We start from the raw sequence: 17456 nt of genomic DNA on the forward strand, positions 1-17456 counted from the left end.
TTTTCAATTTATATATTTTATCTTATTCTTTCCCAGTTAAATTTACCCTTCATTCTAATTTGTGTTGTACAGTTATTTCATTTTTAACCTTAATTTATATTTTATTCCTTCCTAGTTAAATTTACCCTTTTTAATTTTTCATATTTATTTCCTATCTTATTCATAGCCTTTTCCTTTTTTGTTTTCTTTAGGTCACGAGCAGTTGTCCAAGCATTTCACTACATATCGTACTGTGTATGACTGTGTACGTGACAAATAAAATTTGAATTTGTTGTATCTTACAGTAAAGTACTGGCATTTAAATGCATCTTTTACAGTACTATTACTGTATTCGCATTTACAATACACTACTACTGTGTACTATTTTAAATGAAGTTACAAAAGAAGAATTATAGCAGTGATTTAATATTTTCCAATAATCTTTTGCAGTTAGAGTAATATACTCTATACATATAGTACGGTTTCTTACTGTACACATAGGAAAACAGCATTCCTAAAGAAAGCTGAGATCCTTCATTGTGTGCAGCAACATTTATAGAGTGGCAGCAGAGATCATTTTCGGCGTGGTGGAGAACACCGTCACACTGGTCCAGTGTCTCCCACAGGGGTTCGGTGGTGGCTGGGATCTAGTGGAGGCCATAGCATATGATTCACATTCTCATCACACCATTCAGTGACTCCCTGTGGAGGAGCACTGCTGTCCAGGAAAAGACCACTCCTATCAGACTATAAATGCTTTTTAGTAAGTTCAATGTGATCACTCAGAACTACTCTGTGTCCGTTTGCCCTGACCCCTCTCTCAACAACATGCCAGCAAATATCCGCCCGCAGCATAACAGAGCCACTGGATCTCTTCACTGTAGGGATGGAGAGGTCAAGGTTTTACTTTAATCTGATACCTCTAAGTAGCTCCATAGGTAGGATAGTCCACGAATGTCTCTAGTCATACTGTATTTTTTTAAAACTATAGCCCTCTGGGAAGCTTATAAATAGCTCTGGCTCTCCCCCTTCTCACAGGAAACTAGAAAAAGCTCCCTGCTGTACGTGACTCCCCTCTTGTGTACGGCTAAAACATTCGTTCACCAATAACAGCAGCTCTTTAACCACTTCCCAGCCAATCGCACGTCCCCGCCGAGGAAAACACCCAGTTCCTGTGGTGTTTTATGTAAAAGGCGGAGACACGGAGAAGCCAGGGGCCAATAGGAGTGCAGCTCATGAATAATGTGTGGGCGGAGACTCCAAGCTCACCAACCCAGCCTCCTTCCTCCATCGCAGGCCATGAGCGTCCCGTCCCTCCGCACGACCCGAGCGCACCGGGCCAATGTGAATCGCTGACATTTAACCAACGCCGCCGCCCCCTTCTTCTTCTCACTCTGCGCTGTTATTCTTTTTATGGACGGACTGCGACAGCTGCCAATGCGTGCTTCATCTTCGTGAAGTTGGGACAAAACTGAAGGGTAAGTGAACATCTTTATTTCAGCCTGCCCGGTGATAATAGAATACATCCTAGGCGTGCGCGCATCGGTTCAGGACGCGGCGTCTGTGTTTTTCCGCAGCAGTGATGCAGTAGGTGCTTCATGTCACGTTCGCCCCGAAACTCACGATAGACACGCACACAGGCGTGTTGTTGCTCCCTGGGGTCTCAAGACGTGCCTGTCTTGGGACATTGTGCCCTTTTCCCAGCAATGTGGACCTGCTGAGCAGTAACCACTCTATTCACTAAAAGGGACGTCAGCAAGGTCACGATGGTAATGATGATGATGATGATGATGGTTTACAATGAAATCCTAGGCAGATAGGAACCCCTTCACAGAGCCGGGGGGAATCCCATGTGGATTTCCAGAGAAAGTTTAATTCAGCAGTAAGGTGTTTACGCTCAGGATCGGTGTAAAGCATGGTGATGATGGACTGAGGACCTTTCATATCTCGCTATAAAAACACAATCAGAACAGAATCTTCGAGGGGCTACATCCAAAAAATAAGAAGGCAAATTTATGCAAAGCTTAAGTGTTTGGTTTGTCATCAACTTGAAGGCTTCTCCGTCTGTGAGTGCCCGGGGTCAGCCTTGTGTTCAGTGCTATCAGTAGCAGCTCAGCGCAAACACGCTGGAATTTGAGTATCATCTTCTTCCTTACAGTAAAAAAAAAAAAAATTACCTTAAAAAAAATCAAAGCGCAGACAGGATTTTTGTAACATGTGGAAGAGGCTATTGGTTTGCATGCATGAACATCAGCTGATTGCTTTTTACAGTAGCTCATCATCAGCAACATTTGCTACAGGATCAAGTTTATACCTGATCAGTGTCCTTATCTGTTTATCCGTTCTCATGGCTCTCCCCACTTTGTGGGGCTCTCTGTCCTGGTCGTTGTGTCCTTGGGCAAGACACCTACCGCCTACTGGTGTTGGCCAGAGGGGCCGATATGGCAGCCTCACTTCTGTCAGTCTGCCCCAGGGCAGCTGTGGCTACTACAGTAGCTTGCCTCTACCAGTGTGTGAATGTGAGAGTGAATGAATAGTGGAACTGTACAGCGCTTTGGGTGCCTTGAAAAGCGCTATATAAATCCAATCCATTATTATTATTATTATTATTATTATTATTATTATTTGTGCCAGAAGTTTCATCAGATCTACAAGCAGGAACAGAACACCCGGTTTTGAACTCAAAGTAGAGGACTGACCTTTAAATGTCCAGTACTAATGATGCAGGTGCAGGAGTGCTTGGAAATAAAATGTTCTGTCAAAGTGATGTGCATTTCTGTGCATGTGTGAAGAAGAAGCCCTGTGGTTCTATTAGATGGTGACCCAAGGAAACCTGAAGATAGACTACTGTTACTCAACACTTTAGTGCGTTTGTTTGACCAGGCGCTTGGTTCCTGTGAGAGCAGCTGCAGGTTTATCTTATATCAGGGAAAGAGGTGAAATGTGTGGAAATGAGACTTGTGAAAAGAAGTGAGATATGTTGAGTTTGGATTCCAGTTGTGTAATGTCGTAAGAATGATGCAACCGGGTGTGTTGTTTAATGAAAGCGTAAAGGTTTCATATAGCTATGTGAGGAGATGTTGGTTAAGAGGAAATTGCTCATTGAAGCCGCTTGAGGTTAACCTGGTGAAGTTTAAAGATTAAGAGTGGCTTTTGTTTATGATTTAGACAACGTATTAAAAAACTTGACATGCTTTTATCAAAGATGAGGAGTTTAGTGTCTGTGTGTGTGTGGTTGTAAGGTGTCCCCGTCTCAGCGGAGTGTCTTCTATATTTACCCAGCATGCCGCTGGCTCGAAGCCTGTCTGTCACGTCCCTGTCAGGACTGGAGGAATGGGACGAGGAGTTTGATTTAGAGGATGCCGTCCTTTTTGAAATAGCCTGGGAGGTTGCTAACAAAGGCAAGTGTTTGGTGGTTTTTGAAGATAATTAAAAAAAATTATGCCAAAAGACAATGTCGTTTGTGTTGAATCACATTATATCTTTCTATGTGTGAAGTTGGAGGCATCTACACCGTCATCCAGACCAAAGCCCGTCTGACCTCAGAGGAATGGGGGGAGAACTATTTCCTGGTGGGTCCCTATGTGGAGAGCAACGTGCGCACTCAGGTGGAGCTGATCGAGCCCACAAACCCCGCACTCAGGCGGACCATTGACAAGATGAACTCCAGTGGGTGTAAGGTACTACCATATGTAAACTAAAACACAAACACCCCTACACACACACAGACACTGAGTTAAATTTATACGATCCACTGACGGGCAGTCATCCTAACAACTCGTGGCTGAGGTACTAATAGTTTATTTGTGTATGCATGCAGTGAATGTGCGCTCTAACGCCCAATTAGAGTTCATCTTTCACTCATCTTTTACATCTGACACACTCCCACTCTGCCCAGCCTTCTGTCCTTGACCACAACTCAAAACCCAGTGACATTTCCCCCGCAAAGGTTAGAAGTTGTATCGATGTCTCTCTGTCTCTCTCTTTCTCACAAATGCGCTCCAGAAATAGATGACGGAGTGTGATACTTCTAAAGCTTTGTGCTGTGTCATTCTGAGTGTAATGTGGAGTTGTGGGAAAAGGTTAGGACTGGTAGCGGTACGCTTTTAAAGGGGTTAGTGCAGCCAGGTCAGTAAAGCCTGTATGGTTTACTTTCAGCCACAATTGATGGGACAAGAAGAGAGCAAAAGCAGGCTGCAGCAACACTGAATTTGCATGTTTCATATTATGTTACTAGTTCCTTCCCTCTCCTCTGCTCTTTGTTTCTGTGTGCACATGTGGTTCAACAGCAGAGGCATCTGAAGATAACATTACTTATGTTACATTGCTAATAAGGGTGTCCCAGCAACACTCGGTGTGTCTGAAAGTTTGGTTTGTAATGATAGTTTTGTTTAGTTTTGCCCAGTGGATTACAGGTATCATCCCAGGACCCTCCCATTTTCAAACAAAACGTCTAAGGTTTTATGTACCGGTATCAGAACATAATAAAAATCTATTGATTCTTACTAAATACTGAAATAATTTATATACAACCTGATGAACAACAGTGCATGACATATTCACTGTGCCATTGTTATTTTGCAGAAGCAGTGTGGGGGGGGAAAGAGTGCACCCCGTGACTCAGTAGTTTGTAGAAACAGCAGCAGTAACTTTTAGGGATTGTTTTGTTTTTTGTTTGACATTATCAGTCTCTGATCATGGTTGTGGTGGAATTTTGATCCACTCTTCTTTAAACGGTTGCCTCAGTTCATGCAGCTCTTTGTTAATGTCCCACCAGAGTATTTCCATCATGTTCAGGTCTGGACTCTGACTGGGCTAAGAAAATGCATTGATTCTTTTCTTTTTCAGCCACAAATTTCCTGCCGTCCTTGTAATCATTGTCCTGTTGCAGGACCCATTTTCTACCAAGCTTTAGTTATCGGATATTTGGGGTCACATTTGACCCCTTAATACTTTGATATACACACGGGTTCATAGTGGACTTCATGACTGCAAGGTGCCCCAGTCCTGGGGTTGCAAATAAGCCCACATCATCAGTCCTCCACTGCCGTGCTTGACAGTCAGTATGAGGTATTTGTGCTGACGTGCTGTGTTTGGTTTTCAACAAATATGGCTCATTGAACAGTTTGACCTTGAGGGGAATTTGCTTTTCCACTCATGGGATGATTGAGGGATTGTTAACACATACCTGAATGTTCCAGACAAGCAAAACTGGCAAAACGTCTGCTTTTATAGAGCTGCTCACAGTTAATTATCATTTGATTGACTAATTTAAAGTTATCCTATCAATTCCCATGCAATGTCTTTGTTTTTCATGCACTTTCATGCAACCTTTGTTAAATAACAAATTTTTCAGACCTGCTAAAGACTGTAGTAGTGGTAGTAGTTGTGGACACTGAATGAATGGGGCCCAGGGTTGCTTACAGATGCACAAGTGGTGTGGGGGCAGGGTGCCAGCAGTGGAAAGTGGGAGGAGGGGAAATAATTTGCCTGTTCATGGTTCTGTGCAGCCTAAATAAGGCTGAAGGAACGTAAGAACCTCAATGTCATTTTAAGAATTGAAGATGGTGATTTGATTACCAGATGATGTGTTTTTAAAGGTTTATTCATTGCTGGTACAAATTTTAGATCATTAGTTTTGGCATTAGTGTATTAAACTATTCCACTTTAGTTGCGTTCTAAGCAGCATGAATTGCAATTCTAACAACGAGAAATTCTCAATCCAGGCTTTCTTAGACTGGAATACATTTTTGTAAAGACATAGAAGTCATTCACTTACGTTATGTTAGAGAGAGAAGGACTAACCTTTTTTTTTTTCTCCCTTTCGCCCTTGTCTGTTTTCTTACAGGTCTACTTTGGCCGCTGGCTTATTGAAGGTAGTCCCTACGTTGTGCTCATTGATATCGCGTTCACCGCCTGGTCTTTAGACTCCTGGAAGAGCGAGCTGTGGGAGCTTTGTTCCATCGGCGTGCCATGGTTTGACCGTGAGGCCAACGATGCGGTGCTGTTTGGTTTCCTGACCGCTTGGCTTCTGGGAGAGGTCAGCAGCTCAGACTTAATACTACACAGCTGATGAGAACGGGCATAAAACATAAAGATGGATTATCTGTAGGTCCTCCAGCAGTTTAAAGGGCTCTTTAAAGCAGCATATTAAACTAATCTGAACCCTTTCTTTCCTTCCAAATCACAGTTTGCAGCCCAGTGTGAGCAGCCTGCGCACATTGTGGCCCATTTCCATGAGTGGCTGGCAGGGCTGGGGCTGGTGTTGTGTAGACAGAGACAGCTTCCAGTGGCAACCATCTTCACCACACATGCTACACTCCTGGGGCGCTACCTGTGTGCTGGAAACGTGGACTTCTATAACAACCTAGCAGAGGTATGTAGCTGCTTTTTTATTAAGTATCAGTTCAATAAATAAATAAAGATGCCATCAAGCAGTTGTTGGCTTTGAATGTGTGATTTATATGAATATAAATATGAACTATTTCAAAAAATAGCTGACTACATTATAGACTCTCTGTGGTCTGTCTGTGTTCAGTTCAATGTAGACAAGGAAGCGGGCGATCGACAAATCTACCATCGCTACTGTATAGAGCGTGCAGCGGCACACTGTGCCCACGTCTTCACCACAGTGTCTCAAATTACTGCCATTGAGGCTGAACACCTGCTCAAGAGGAAACCAGGTGTGTAGCAGTGGACTGGTGTGTGTAAGACGGCAGCATGCCTCCAGCTCCCCCTGCAATACTCTGAATATAGAAGTCTGAATATGTAAAATATAATATATATAATATAATGCTTTCAGTGTAGTATTATTTTAAATTAACCCTTAGAAAATCCTTAAAAATCATGACTCATTTTGTCTTAAGAACAAAAAAGTAACAGCTTCCCAAAAACCACTTTAAAAATGTTACATAGTAATATTTTTTTCCACTTTAAATTACTCACTCTTTTAAAACTACTTCAGCCTGAACTATACATATCGAGTATTAATTATGCTTTGGAGATTTTTAATCTACCTGACTATCAAATCATCACCTTTTCTCTACTGCATGCTTATGCTTTGCCTGCTTCCACAGATATCGTGACTCCCAACGGGCTCAACGTGAAGAAGTTCTCAGCTATGCACGAGTTTCAAAACCTCCACGCTCAGAGCAAGAGTCGGATTCAGGAGTTTGTCAGGGGACACTTCTATGGGTTAGTCCGCACGTCACAGCGTGTGTAAAGTGCTTAAAAGTTAATGAATTTAGCCAGAAAGGGGAAGTGACAAATCAAGTTGTGTATTTTTATTTTTTTTTTAAATTGTATGTTGGTGACCATCTGACCATCAGACACCTCGACTTCAACCTGGACAAGTGTTTGTTCCTCTTCATCGCTGGGAGGTACGAATTCTCCAACAAAGGAGCCGACATCTTCTTGGAGGCTTTAGCCAGACTCAATTATCTACTGAGAGTACGTATGTGTGGCTGTGTTCACAGATGTGCACATGTGTTCACAGATGTGGAAGGAGAAAGGTCAATCCTAGGTGTTTTTTTTTTTGTTTTTTTTAAAAAGATAAAACAAAATCTAACTCCAGTGTCTGTATGGTCCATCAAAGGTCAACCACAGTGACGTGACAGTGATCGCATTCTTCATCATGCCAGCTCGGACAAACAACTTCAATGTGGAGACCTTGAAGGGCCAAGCAGTCAGGAAGCAGCTCTGGTGAGGTTCTTTAAAGATGTAGTTATTCATTTTGAACTTAAAGGAGTAATGGATTTGAATTTTTATTTTATTTTTTTAATTTTTTTGTCCCTGGCAGGGATACTGCTCAGACTGTGAAGGAGCGCTTTGGAAAGAAACTTTATGAGTCACTTCTGGTGTAAGTCGACCACTTTTTAATCCTGCCTCTTAAAAACTGTAAGATGTAAAAAGTATTAGACACCCAGCTTATTACAACAAATATCTCCTAATAAATAGTCCCCAATAAAGGTATGCATTAAACTTGGATATACCTGAATTTGTAAAAACGTTGAAATCTTATTGGTTTTATTAAATTCAAACCTGCTAATTATTTGATTTTTTGTTTTTTTTGTGCTGTGAGTTTCGTTTTAACATTAACTCGAGCTTTTTCTTCAGTGGGCAGCTGCCAGATGTGTCGAAGATGCTGGACAAAGAGGATTTCACGATCATGAAGCGCGCCATCTTTGCCACTCAGAGACAGTGCCAGCCTCCGATCTGCACTCACAACATGCTGGAGGACAGCAGCGACCCCATCCTCAACTGTGTTCGCCGCATTGGCCTTTTCAACAGCTCTGCTGACCGGGTCAAGGTAGGTCACGTGACAGGAGGTGACCGCTGGAAGATTCCCTGTCGCCTTTCTGGGATTTAAGTTGTTAATTTATTTTGATTTATTTTTTTTAGTTTGTGAGGTATCATAGTCGCACCTGAAAGAAAAAAGTGTTGTGAGCATGATTCTGTAATTTTATTTTTTCCTCAATCTGAATTACCCCTCATGCTGCTGGTTCTGGCAGTGTGCCCTATCTGTCTGTAACACTGAATTTCTTCTTCATCTGTTAGATTATCTTCCATCCCGAGTTCCTTTCATCCACCTCTCCTCTTCTTCCAATGGACTACGAGGAGTTTGTAAGAGGTTGCCACCTTGGCGTCTTTCCCTCTTACTATGAGCCCTGGGGCTACACACCTGGTATGATTCATTCATGCTGACAAGATGCATCTATGTGTGTATTAATATAAAAGTACTAATTATTGTTTCCCTGTTTATCAGCTGAGTGCACTGTCATGGGAATTCCATCAATCTCCACTAACCTGTCAGGTTTTGGCTGTTTCATGGAGGAACACATAGCAGACCCAACGGCATATGGTGCATCTTCATGCCTTCTCTTCTAAATTCTACTGTTTTTCAAAAGAAGTCCTCTTTTTAAGATAATCAGGAAAAACTGCTGCTTTTTCGCTTTGCAGGTATCTACATCCTGGACCGCAGGTGTCGGGGAGTGGACGAGTCATGCAACCAGCTCACTTCCTTCCTGTTCCAGTTTTGCAAGCAGAGCCGCCGCCAACGGATCATCCAGAGGAACCGCACTGAGCGTCTGAGCGATCTCTTGGACTGGAAATACCTCGGCAGGGTAACATTACAAATCCTGTTGCACATCTCTGGACCCCTCGGCCTTCATTGTCTTTGTTGTTTTCCTTCTTGATCAGGGGTGTCAAACATAAGGCCAAAGGCTCCAGTTCAGCCTTTTTGGCAGGTTTGGAAAATGTGAAGGGGGGCATACATTTTTGAGCTTTTCCTGCTGTTAAAGTCCTCCCCGTGGCCATTCATACTACAAAAGTAATTGAGTAATATATAAACAATTAAATGACAAAAGGAGAAAAAACAAGGAACTATCTACTATAGAAATGTATGCTTCTACGTTTGGTTCACATTTAAAAAACAAAACAAAACTGAACAGTCTACACAATGAATGAACAGAACTTTTTCTGTGATTTTGCACATTTATATCTTATGGTTTAATCCAAAGAGTCGCACTGACAGGCTTTTGTTTATCACGAGATGTATTGTTGAAATTGCACTTCTCTTTCTTATGTCTCAGCAGTTAAATGTGTAATTAAAGTTCTTTAGACTGACAGACAGGAGAGTTTCACTCATCGGCCTTCTTGAGCTCAGTGGGCTGTGTGTTGCCCACCATCTAACATCAGTTTGAGATCCTTGCTCTAGATTTTACTTAAAGTTCTTTAGTTATTGAAAGAAACTCCTTCTTTGGAGTTTCTTGTGTATTTCTCTACTATTTGCAACAACGAGTCTCACAGATAAAATCTTTACAACAGTTATTTATTTATTTATTTTTAATTTCTCCTTCTTTTCTTCATTAGTATTATATAGCTGCCCGCCACATGGCCCTGGCTAAAGCCTTCCCTGACACCTTCATATATGAACCTCAGGATACAGCCCAAGTAAGTTAACTTGTATTTTTTTTTAATAGACACAGTATTTAAAACAAATGTGAGGTTTTTTTTTTTTTTTTTTTTGAAGGGTCCTCTTCCTGTTTATGTTTTTAATACTTTCACTCCTGTCCTCAGACCGCCGGTTTCCGTTACCCCCGACCAGCCTCAGTGCCACCATCTCCAGCCCTGTCCCGCCACTCCTCCCCGCACCACAGCGAGGCTGAAGACAACGAAGATGACGAGCGCTACGACGAGGACCTGGAGGCCGAAAAGGACAAGGTGAACATCCGCCAGCCCTACACGCTGCCTATGAAAAACAAGTCCATCGCCATCATCGGGGCCAACGGGAATGGCGACGAGGTGACGAGCGAGAAAAACTGAGACCGACGCACTACTGCTAAACCTCACTAGTGAAACTCTTATCTGTGGTTCAAGTTGTCCGTGTAGACGACTGTGGCTGCGTGAACGCGTGTGACGAATTTAATATTGGCATGTTGTGACAAAATGCATTACTGTCAGTGTCTTCCCAACCTGTGCGTACCTCAGAATTTTTAAAAACAGTATCTGTCAGTTTGATATATTTTGGTATTGTTTCAGTTACACCAGCAGTGTGACCGGTAGTTTGCTTTGTGAAGTAAATGCAGCAACTTAAAAGGAAAAAGGTTAACTGACAGATCAACACATAGGAAAACAAATCAGGATTGCTGGATTTTTGTAGAATACTAACAGTGAGTAACGTGGATCTAACAGAGGATCATTAATATTAACAGCAAACTGTGGAGTCGGATTTTATACTTCATTCAAACGTAGGTCAGGGCTGGGAGAACAGCTTATCTCTCCTTTTTTTTTTACCAGCTTACCATCTCTACAAGTTCAAAACGGGAAGCTTCCTGTGAAAAAGCCCACATAGCAATATTATGCATTAAGAGCCAGAAAGAGCATCTGTTCTTTTTGTCGTTTTCACTCGTGCCCCACATGATGTGACAACCATACAGTGCTTCACACTTGACTTTCTACCTTTTTGTAGCATTTTTTTTTCTTTTCTTTCTTTCACGCGCCTTGTTTTTTGCATAACCTCTCAAAATAGAAACAAAATGAAGAGCACACACTGATAATGCTGAAAACGCTCTCGTTCGGAGAATGGTATCGCCTTGTGTGTGAGTGTGTTCTCATTTTGTTTGTGTGCCTTACAGTATCACAGTGTGTCCACTGTACTCCTACTGTGTTTGTGCGCGCTTGTGTGTGGAAATTATTCCTTGGTTCGCCTGTTTCAGCAAGTATTTATTTGTGAAATGAAAAGAGGTAAGACAGAGGGGAAAGGGTACTGTGTCCTAAGATGGAAACTGTGTTTACAGGTAGAAGACCTGACAGAGAGAAAGGGCTGGAAAAACAAGCTACTGTATGTCTTGAGTATTTGTTTTGGAAAAAAGGAAATGGTTTTGCCAGCCGTATACTGTCACTATCACTCCATTTCTCACAATCTTGCACCAGATGAACATATAATAAAATTTAAATATCTATATACACCTGTTTGGTGTTTTATAAACAGTAACGGGCTCTTCTTTCATTGTGTTTGTGCAGTTTATTGGAACAAATATATCCAAAGATTTGCTTCTTTGTAACATACTGATCTTATCTACACAGCATCTCCTTCATAAATCATTCAGATCAGCTGAAATGTTGCAGTGAATCCTCTTCTTCCGTTGTAGGTAATCCTCCAAAGTGCTTGGCTGTTTCAGCACAGGTAAACTCTGCCCCCGTGACCTTTGCAAACTGAGAAAAACAAGAATGTAAAAATCTGAGTCTTCACATGAAAAACATACTGAAACACACCGTACTCCACACTCAAAGAGGACCTATGATGCTATCACACTTAATATAATCCCCATATATCTTATGTTTGGCCTCGGTGCAGCTCCCAAGTTCATAAACTAAGAGAAACTTCCTTTAGGGCCTTTAAGGGCATCTGTGAGCCAGTTTTCTTTCTTTCTTTTCCTCTTGGAAAGGAAAGCTTTGAGCAGCAGGTGTCATCATGGGTTTGAAATCCTTTATTCTCATGGTGCATGTGCTGGAGATGACTATAATAAATATATGTGCATTTACTAGCGTCATAAAAAGCCATCGAAAAAACTGTAAAACTGAATACTTTTACAGTTTTATACTTTAATATGAGCACTCACCATTGTAATAGTGTTGTGTGTGTGTGTGTGTGTGTGTGTGTGTGTGTGTGTATTATGGAATAAATTAATGAAACACTTAAACCACACATAAGATATTAATATGAGTAATTGAGTGAGAGCGAAATGATTCAACAACGGTCACCGGAAACCAGCCATTAATCATTTGGAGCCTGAATTTAAAATTACAACAAAAAATGAAATCACCACCGCTTTCATCATCCAGGAACTGCCTGCACGCTCTGCACACATGAGGTCAGGCATTGTCTTGCACCACGAGGAACACAAGGCCCACTGCACCAGGTCTAAAAATAGCTCTGAGCATTTCATCCCTGTTTATAACTACTTTAAGGAGTTTGCTGTGCTTAAGTACAATTTGGAGGTGTTTGTGTTGACATGATAGATACCTTAAAAGGGTGACACAGAGTGCTTTACATCAGATTCACTGAGAAAGTGTTTGGCAGTCATTTAGGACTTACTGAGTAAACTATTCCAGAAAGAGCTGTAAGTTGCGCTGCCAGTAACAGCCCCGAGTTTGGCTGGATTCCTCCTCACTGTGTGTACTGAGAAACCATCAGGCCCAGTCACCTCCACTTCCACCACATGGTAGTCTCTTAACCTGCGGCATGAAGGTACATGAAGCTGGAAGATGCAGGCAGGATGGTTTCAAACAAACAATCCGACTTTTAGAAGCACTCACGCTGTATCTGACACAATCTCTCCCTGGACACCAGTGAAGCCCAGTGTCCCTGCTGCCACTGCTGCTGCTGCCATGGTGTTCACATTGTTAGGAGCGAGTGGGCACAACTCTGCAACGGAGCCTCTGAACAAAACACGCCTGCCTTCTCCCTCCGTCCAGTCAGTGAGGACGTCTCCTGTCAGCCGAAAGCAGGAGGGATGCTTGGACATTCTGATGAACAAAGCCTAAAAATAAACCATGAAAGGAAAAAGCAACATTAAATCGCTTATGTTCATTTCCATGGTTTTAAACACTGGACTATCCTTGTTTTACCTTTATTTTCCCACTGTCATTCAGCCTCTGGATGTCCTGGCCTCCCCATAATGCACCACTGGGGACGTAGAGAGTCCTGCCATACTTCTGAGCAGCCTGACTCAACTTCTGGTTCAGATCAGGATCAGCGAGGGCAGATGGAGAGCCCACCTAGAGGAGGAAAAAAACGAAAAACAAAGGTGCAAAACAAATGATGAAGTGTCGTTGACTTCTCAAGTGTTTGTGGGTTAGGATGACCGTCTGTCGACTCTGAATTTTGAACCTGTTATTGAATTTAAATCTACAAAGCAAACGCTATCAAACCAAACGCCCGTGTACATGCGAAACTCTTCAAACATTAATGTGGAGATATATTTAAAATGTGATTTGCAGAATGCTTCATAGTCACAGCTGCAGTGGAGATACCATGTGCTTGGTCTTTTATGCATTTAAATCCAGTCTGTGACTGAGAAGTGTTAATTGGAAAGTATCAAAAACAGATGAGGGTGAATTAAGACTTTGCTGGGGTTAATCCTGAAGCATATGAAAGACTATTGTCTGCAAAAAAGTGAACATTGAAGTATAGAAATGAGCATTTTCCTTATTTGCAAAGCAAATAGCCAATTTAAATAGCCAGATGCTCTCTCTGCCATCCTATTTCTGATGGTTGAGTAAAAGTTATGATTAACATTAACAGTTTGTTTCTCTATGTGAGGAATGAGTAGTTTGTGAGAAAGAATTGTGCTTAACAGTCAAATACTTTTGAGGGGTCCGTGAAGAGGACAGTGGAGGACTTTTCTCCAAGGAGGAGAACATTTAATAACCTTCAGCTGGACCGAGATGGCGATTGTTTACAGTCGAATGACATGATATTCTGTCCATTTTATGTACGCTCACAGTACCTTAAGGAAACAGTACCTCAACTGACCACTCGTTAAAACCAAGATATGCAGAAGAGCATCTCTCAATGCACAGCTTTGAAGCAGACAGGCTACAGCTGCGGAAGACCACATCCTGTCAACTAAGAACAGGAAACTGAGGCCACAGTTTGAACATATTCACCAAAATTAGTCAAAAGAAGATGCTGCCTGGTCAGATGAGGTTTGATTTCTGCTGTGACATTCAGATGGTAGGGTCCAATTTTGTTGTAAACAACATGAAAGGATGGACCCATTCTGCCTCGTATCAGTGGTTCAGCCTGATAATGATTTAATGGTATGAAATCATAAAAATGACAGATTTAAATCAAACTGTATCAGTCAATTAAAATAAAATCTGTCAAGTACTATAAATAAAATATAACATTGGAAGAATCTATCAAAAAAACAAACAAAGAAATGTACTAGCTGTTTCACTGAAATAGCAAAATCAGAAGTAGCTCACCATGAAATGAGACTGAGACAGAAACTGGAGCCCAAATTCTTTAACTATTTGAGGATGGCACACCTCAACAATCACATCGCATCGCCTGCAAAACACACAATGATTATTCTTCAAAGTTCAGAAGGGAAATTCCCGAAGATAAATACAGTACGTTTATAGCGTTCCTGATTTAATACATAAAAACACGTGTGCACAGAACAATCATGCTGTGTGCACGTGGGTTTTTAATGCTTATGCACATGTTTGCACCTTTCTGCAAAGGACGATAGATCCCCGAGTATGAGTTCAGAGGGGACTAAACCACTGAGCTTGCCAGAATTCCTGTTCCAGACAAAACCCAGAGTCAAACCGAGGGCAGGTCCATCTTTATTGATCCTCTCCACTAGGTACTGACCTAAATTGCACACACATACACACACATGCACATGCTTTCAGGAAATAATATACAGCAATTTAAAGAGTGTTTGCCTGGGATTTAAAAGGGGAATTCCGACCTAGATGTCCAAATCCTACGACTCCAATCCTTAAAGAGGAAGAATCGGTCGCCATAGCTGTACAAAGGAAGCAAACAAAGCAGATAAAAGCCCAGAGTGCAGTCGCAAAGCAAACCAATACACATGCACACATATACATGTCTATATTGACCTTAAGCCCTACCTGATATCAACCCCTTCTTGCACAGTTACTGCATTTATTACTCTATACACCCAGTAAACTTACACCCCCTCCAGCGTTGTCCCACACCTTGAATTTCAATAACCAGCCCAGAGCTGCAAGAACTGTGTTCAGGCAAAGCACAAAGTTTGACTCAGAGTAGCCTGTAGTTAATCATTGTTGCAGTTCTGTGAAATTATTACACGCAGGGCTCCTCCTCCATCTGCTTGAACTTAAATCTCAGCTTCAGAAAAATGTAATTGTTTGAAATTTTCAAAACAAAATCCAGTCAAGACGAGCACTGAACATCATTCAACATACAAAGCATTTTATTCTTCTTCTGTGTCAGAATGTGTGTCATACTTTCTTTGATCACAAACAAAAGAAATGTGTCATATTCATCAGTATCTATGAGCAAACGAGCCCTTTCCTTTACTTTAAATGTGAAGCACTGGAAACTGGATGGGGCTTTGGCATAGCGTGTTTTTCATAACCATCCACATTTTTTTGAACAGTTGCCACAAAAAAAACCCCCAGTATTGTTATAACAAATTTACAGCTGTTTATCAAAGAATCCAATCCTTTCCTGTAAAATGAACTTTTTTTTTTACACATTTGTTTTATGAAACATTGAGACATAAAAAAGTCTCAACAACAACAATCATCAGGTTTTGTCAGTTTCCTGATATTAAAGTTTACATTTCACAGTGATAACACCTGCACAGTTCAACTTTGCTCCTTCTGTGCTGATGTCACCAACGTAATCCTGCTGGTGAGGTCAAGGGTGAGCAATTTGACCAGCAGAACTCAAAACAGGGAGCGAATTGATTATCAGAGCGCAATCAGACAGTGAGGATCGGTCTAAAGTTCATCGACATGAAATGCAGGCAGATTGAAAGACACGACAGAGGTTCAAGGCGAGGGGTACAGGAGCTGAGGATCGTTGGAGCTGAGGATCGCTGGCAAACAAGACAGTAAAGACACTTTTATCCTTCTGAGACGTCTGCCCACAGCAGTGCTGTTTGAGAGAAGATGGACATCCTTGAGACTCACGCCTATCACAGGCGGCAGAGGAGAAATAAGGTACAGTTCACCTCTATTTACAGCCAGTATTTCTTTATTTCTAGCAGCACTTTGCTTAGTGAAACCAGATGGAAAGGAGATGTTTGAAATCATAACTTGAATCTACTTCTGTACAAAAACTTGATGCATCTCTCCCTTTTCTTTCTTTTCGTCCATTTCTATCAGTCCTGTGCTCTCTTTCTGTCTCTCTTGCCTTTCTTTTTGTCTGCAGCTCTGTACTTCTACCTTTGGACTCCTGCTTCGCCCCCGTCCATCATGTCTGCAGGTGTCAAATCTGCACCAGTACTCCTATTGGCTGCAGTGGTGCTGAGCTGGAATGGAGGTCAGAGTGTCCTAGGTGTGGTGGGAGGACTGGTCTTCTCTGCTGTTGGTGACTGCTGCCTGGTGTGGCCTGAGCTTTTCCTGCATGGTAAGCGCTGGTGGTGGATGAGTTCAAAAAATTTAGCATTTTTTTCTTTTATGAAATGTCTATTGCTCGCACATGCCTCATTATTGTAAGAAGTATTTGTAATAGTTACTTTCAGAGAGTAAATTTAACACTCCAGGATTCATAAATTGCAAATCACATGCCCATTATGTCCTCAATATCTGTTTCAGGAATGGGTGCATTTGCTGTGGCTCATCTGTTGTACTCAGTTTCCTTCCTGTCCAGTCGTTACACAAAAAACTCCTCTTCCTGCTGGAGCCGTTTTCTCTATCTGATCCTGTTTATGGTTGGAGGAGGTTATTACACATTTTTATTTCCATTTCTGCAAAAGGACCCAAACTCTGAAGTGCTAACTCCAGCTGTTGGAGTCTACTTTGTCTTAATTACTCTAATGGGTCTATTAGCAGCTAGAACTAGCAACGTAGCAACACTTTTGGGAAGTCTGAGCTTCATGGTATCCGACGCAACGCTGTCTCTGCAAGTTTTTAAGGTGGTGGCACCAATGCAGCACGGTAATACTGTTGTAATGGTGACCTATTATCTGGCACAGCTTCTAATCGCTGTGGGTGACATGCAAGCAGTAGAGGACACGGATGAGTTTTCAAAATGGAAGAGGTCCTAACCAGTATCCCTGTTGTACTCCAAAAGCTTGTACTACATTAGCTCTCCATTTCCATAAATATTTGTTGTAAGTGGTTAAAAAAAAAGAAGAAAGAAACAAAGAAAAGGAAATACATTCAATTTGCAATGTTCTAAAAATGAAAGAATTTATTTCCAAATGAAATGGAAAAACATTCAGTAAACTTCAGTTTATAATATT

The 17456-nt window shown here is 41.7% G+C and overlaps 3 protein-coding genes across 4 annotated transcripts; 2 read left to right on the forward strand and 1 right to left on the reverse strand.

Moving 5' to 3' along the window:
* Positions 1-1265: 1265 nt before the first annotated feature.
* Positions 1266-11470, forward strand: gys1 (glycogen synthase 1 (muscle)). Its single transcript, XM_026165334.1, has 16 exons — positions 1266-1457; positions 3262-3380; positions 3478-3659; positions 5828-6019; positions 6170-6355; positions 6518-6662; positions 7056-7173; positions 7308-7428; positions 7574-7680; positions 7778-7837; positions 8095-8287; positions 8536-8662; positions 8744-8839; positions 8938-9101; positions 9850-9930; positions 10057-11470. The coding sequence occupies exons 2-16, from the start codon at positions 3263-3265 to the stop codon at positions 10300-10302; spliced, it is 2136 nt and encodes a 711-aa protein (XP_026021119.1). The 5' UTR covers positions 1266-1457; position 3262; the 3' UTR covers positions 10303-11470.
* Positions 11471-11488: 18 nt separating this feature from the next.
* aspdh (aspartate dehydrogenase domain containing) lies at positions 11489-15299 on the reverse strand. 2 transcript variants are annotated; one of them, XM_026165336.1, is made up of 8 exons: positions 15193-15299; positions 14967-15023; positions 14722-14866; positions 14473-14557; positions 13111-13260; positions 12799-13022; positions 12578-12717; positions 11489-11694 (listed from the first exon to the last, which is right to left on the reverse strand). In XM_026165336.1, exons 2-8 carry the CDS (start codon positions 15019-15021, stop codon positions 11657-11659), a joined length of 837 nt encoding a protein of 278 aa, XP_026021121.1. In that variant the 5' UTR covers positions 15022-15023; positions 15193-15299; the 3' UTR covers positions 11489-11656. The 2 variants fall into 2 exon arrangements, with proteins under 2 accessions (XP_026021121.1, XP_026021120.1); XM_026165335.1 differs by having other exon boundaries at positions 15130-15299.
* A 553-nt stretch (positions 15300-15852) lies between these two features.
* Positions 15853-17363, forward strand: tmem86b (transmembrane protein 86B). Its single transcript, XM_026165338.1, has 3 exons — positions 15853-16209; positions 16375-16618; positions 16807-17363. The coding sequence occupies exons 1-3, from the start codon at positions 16159-16161 to the stop codon at positions 17256-17258; spliced, it is 747 nt and encodes a 248-aa protein (XP_026021123.1). The 5' UTR covers positions 15853-16158; the 3' UTR covers positions 17259-17363.
* Positions 17364-17456: the final 93 nt, after the last annotated feature.

Source organism: Astatotilapia calliptera, chromosome 4, assembly GCF_900246225.1.
Source record: "Astatotilapia calliptera chromosome 4, fAstCal1.2, whole genome shotgun sequence".
In the NCBI taxonomy this organism is placed as follows: domain Eukaryota; kingdom Metazoa; phylum Chordata; class Actinopteri; order Cichliformes; family Cichlidae; genus Astatotilapia; species Astatotilapia calliptera.

Bases quoted from the DNA above. Each gene is read 5' to 3' on its own strand.
- gys1 (XM_026165334.1), top strand. From the start codon at position 3,263: ATGCCGCTGGCTCGAAGCCTGTCTGTCACGTCCCTGTCAGGACTGGAG. The intron at 6,020-6,169 runs GTCAGCAGCTCA...TCCAAATCACAG, and splicing joins CCGCTTGGCTTCTGGGAGAG to TTTGCAGCCCAGTGTGAGCA. The intron at 8,663-8,743 runs GTATGATTCATT...CCTGTTTATCAG, and splicing joins GCCCTGGGGCTACACACCTG to CTGAGTGCACTGTCATGGGA.
- aspdh (XM_026165336.1), bottom strand. From the start codon at position 15,021: ATGGCGACCGATTCTTCCTCTTTAAGGATTGGAGTCGTAGGATTTGGA. The intron at 13,261-14,472 runs GTGAGCTACTTC...TTCCTCCTCTAG, and splicing joins TGTCTCAGTCTCATTTCATG to GTGGGCTCTCCATCTGCCCT. The intron at 12,718-12,798 runs GTGAGTGCTTCT...TTCATGCCGCAG, and splicing joins GAGATTGTGTCAGATACAGC to GTTAAGAGACTACCATGTGG.
- tmem86b (XM_026165338.1), top strand. From the start codon at position 16,159: ATGGACATCCTTGAGACTCACGCCTATCACAGGCGGCAGAGGAGAAAT. The intron at 16,210-16,374 runs GTACAGTTCACC...CATTTCTATCAG, and splicing joins GGCGGCAGAGGAGAAATAAG to TCCTGTGCTCTCTTTCTGTC. The intron at 16,619-16,806 runs GTAAGCGCTGGT...TATCTGTTTCAG, and splicing joins GCCTGAGCTTTTCCTGCATG to GAATGGGTGCATTTGCTGTG.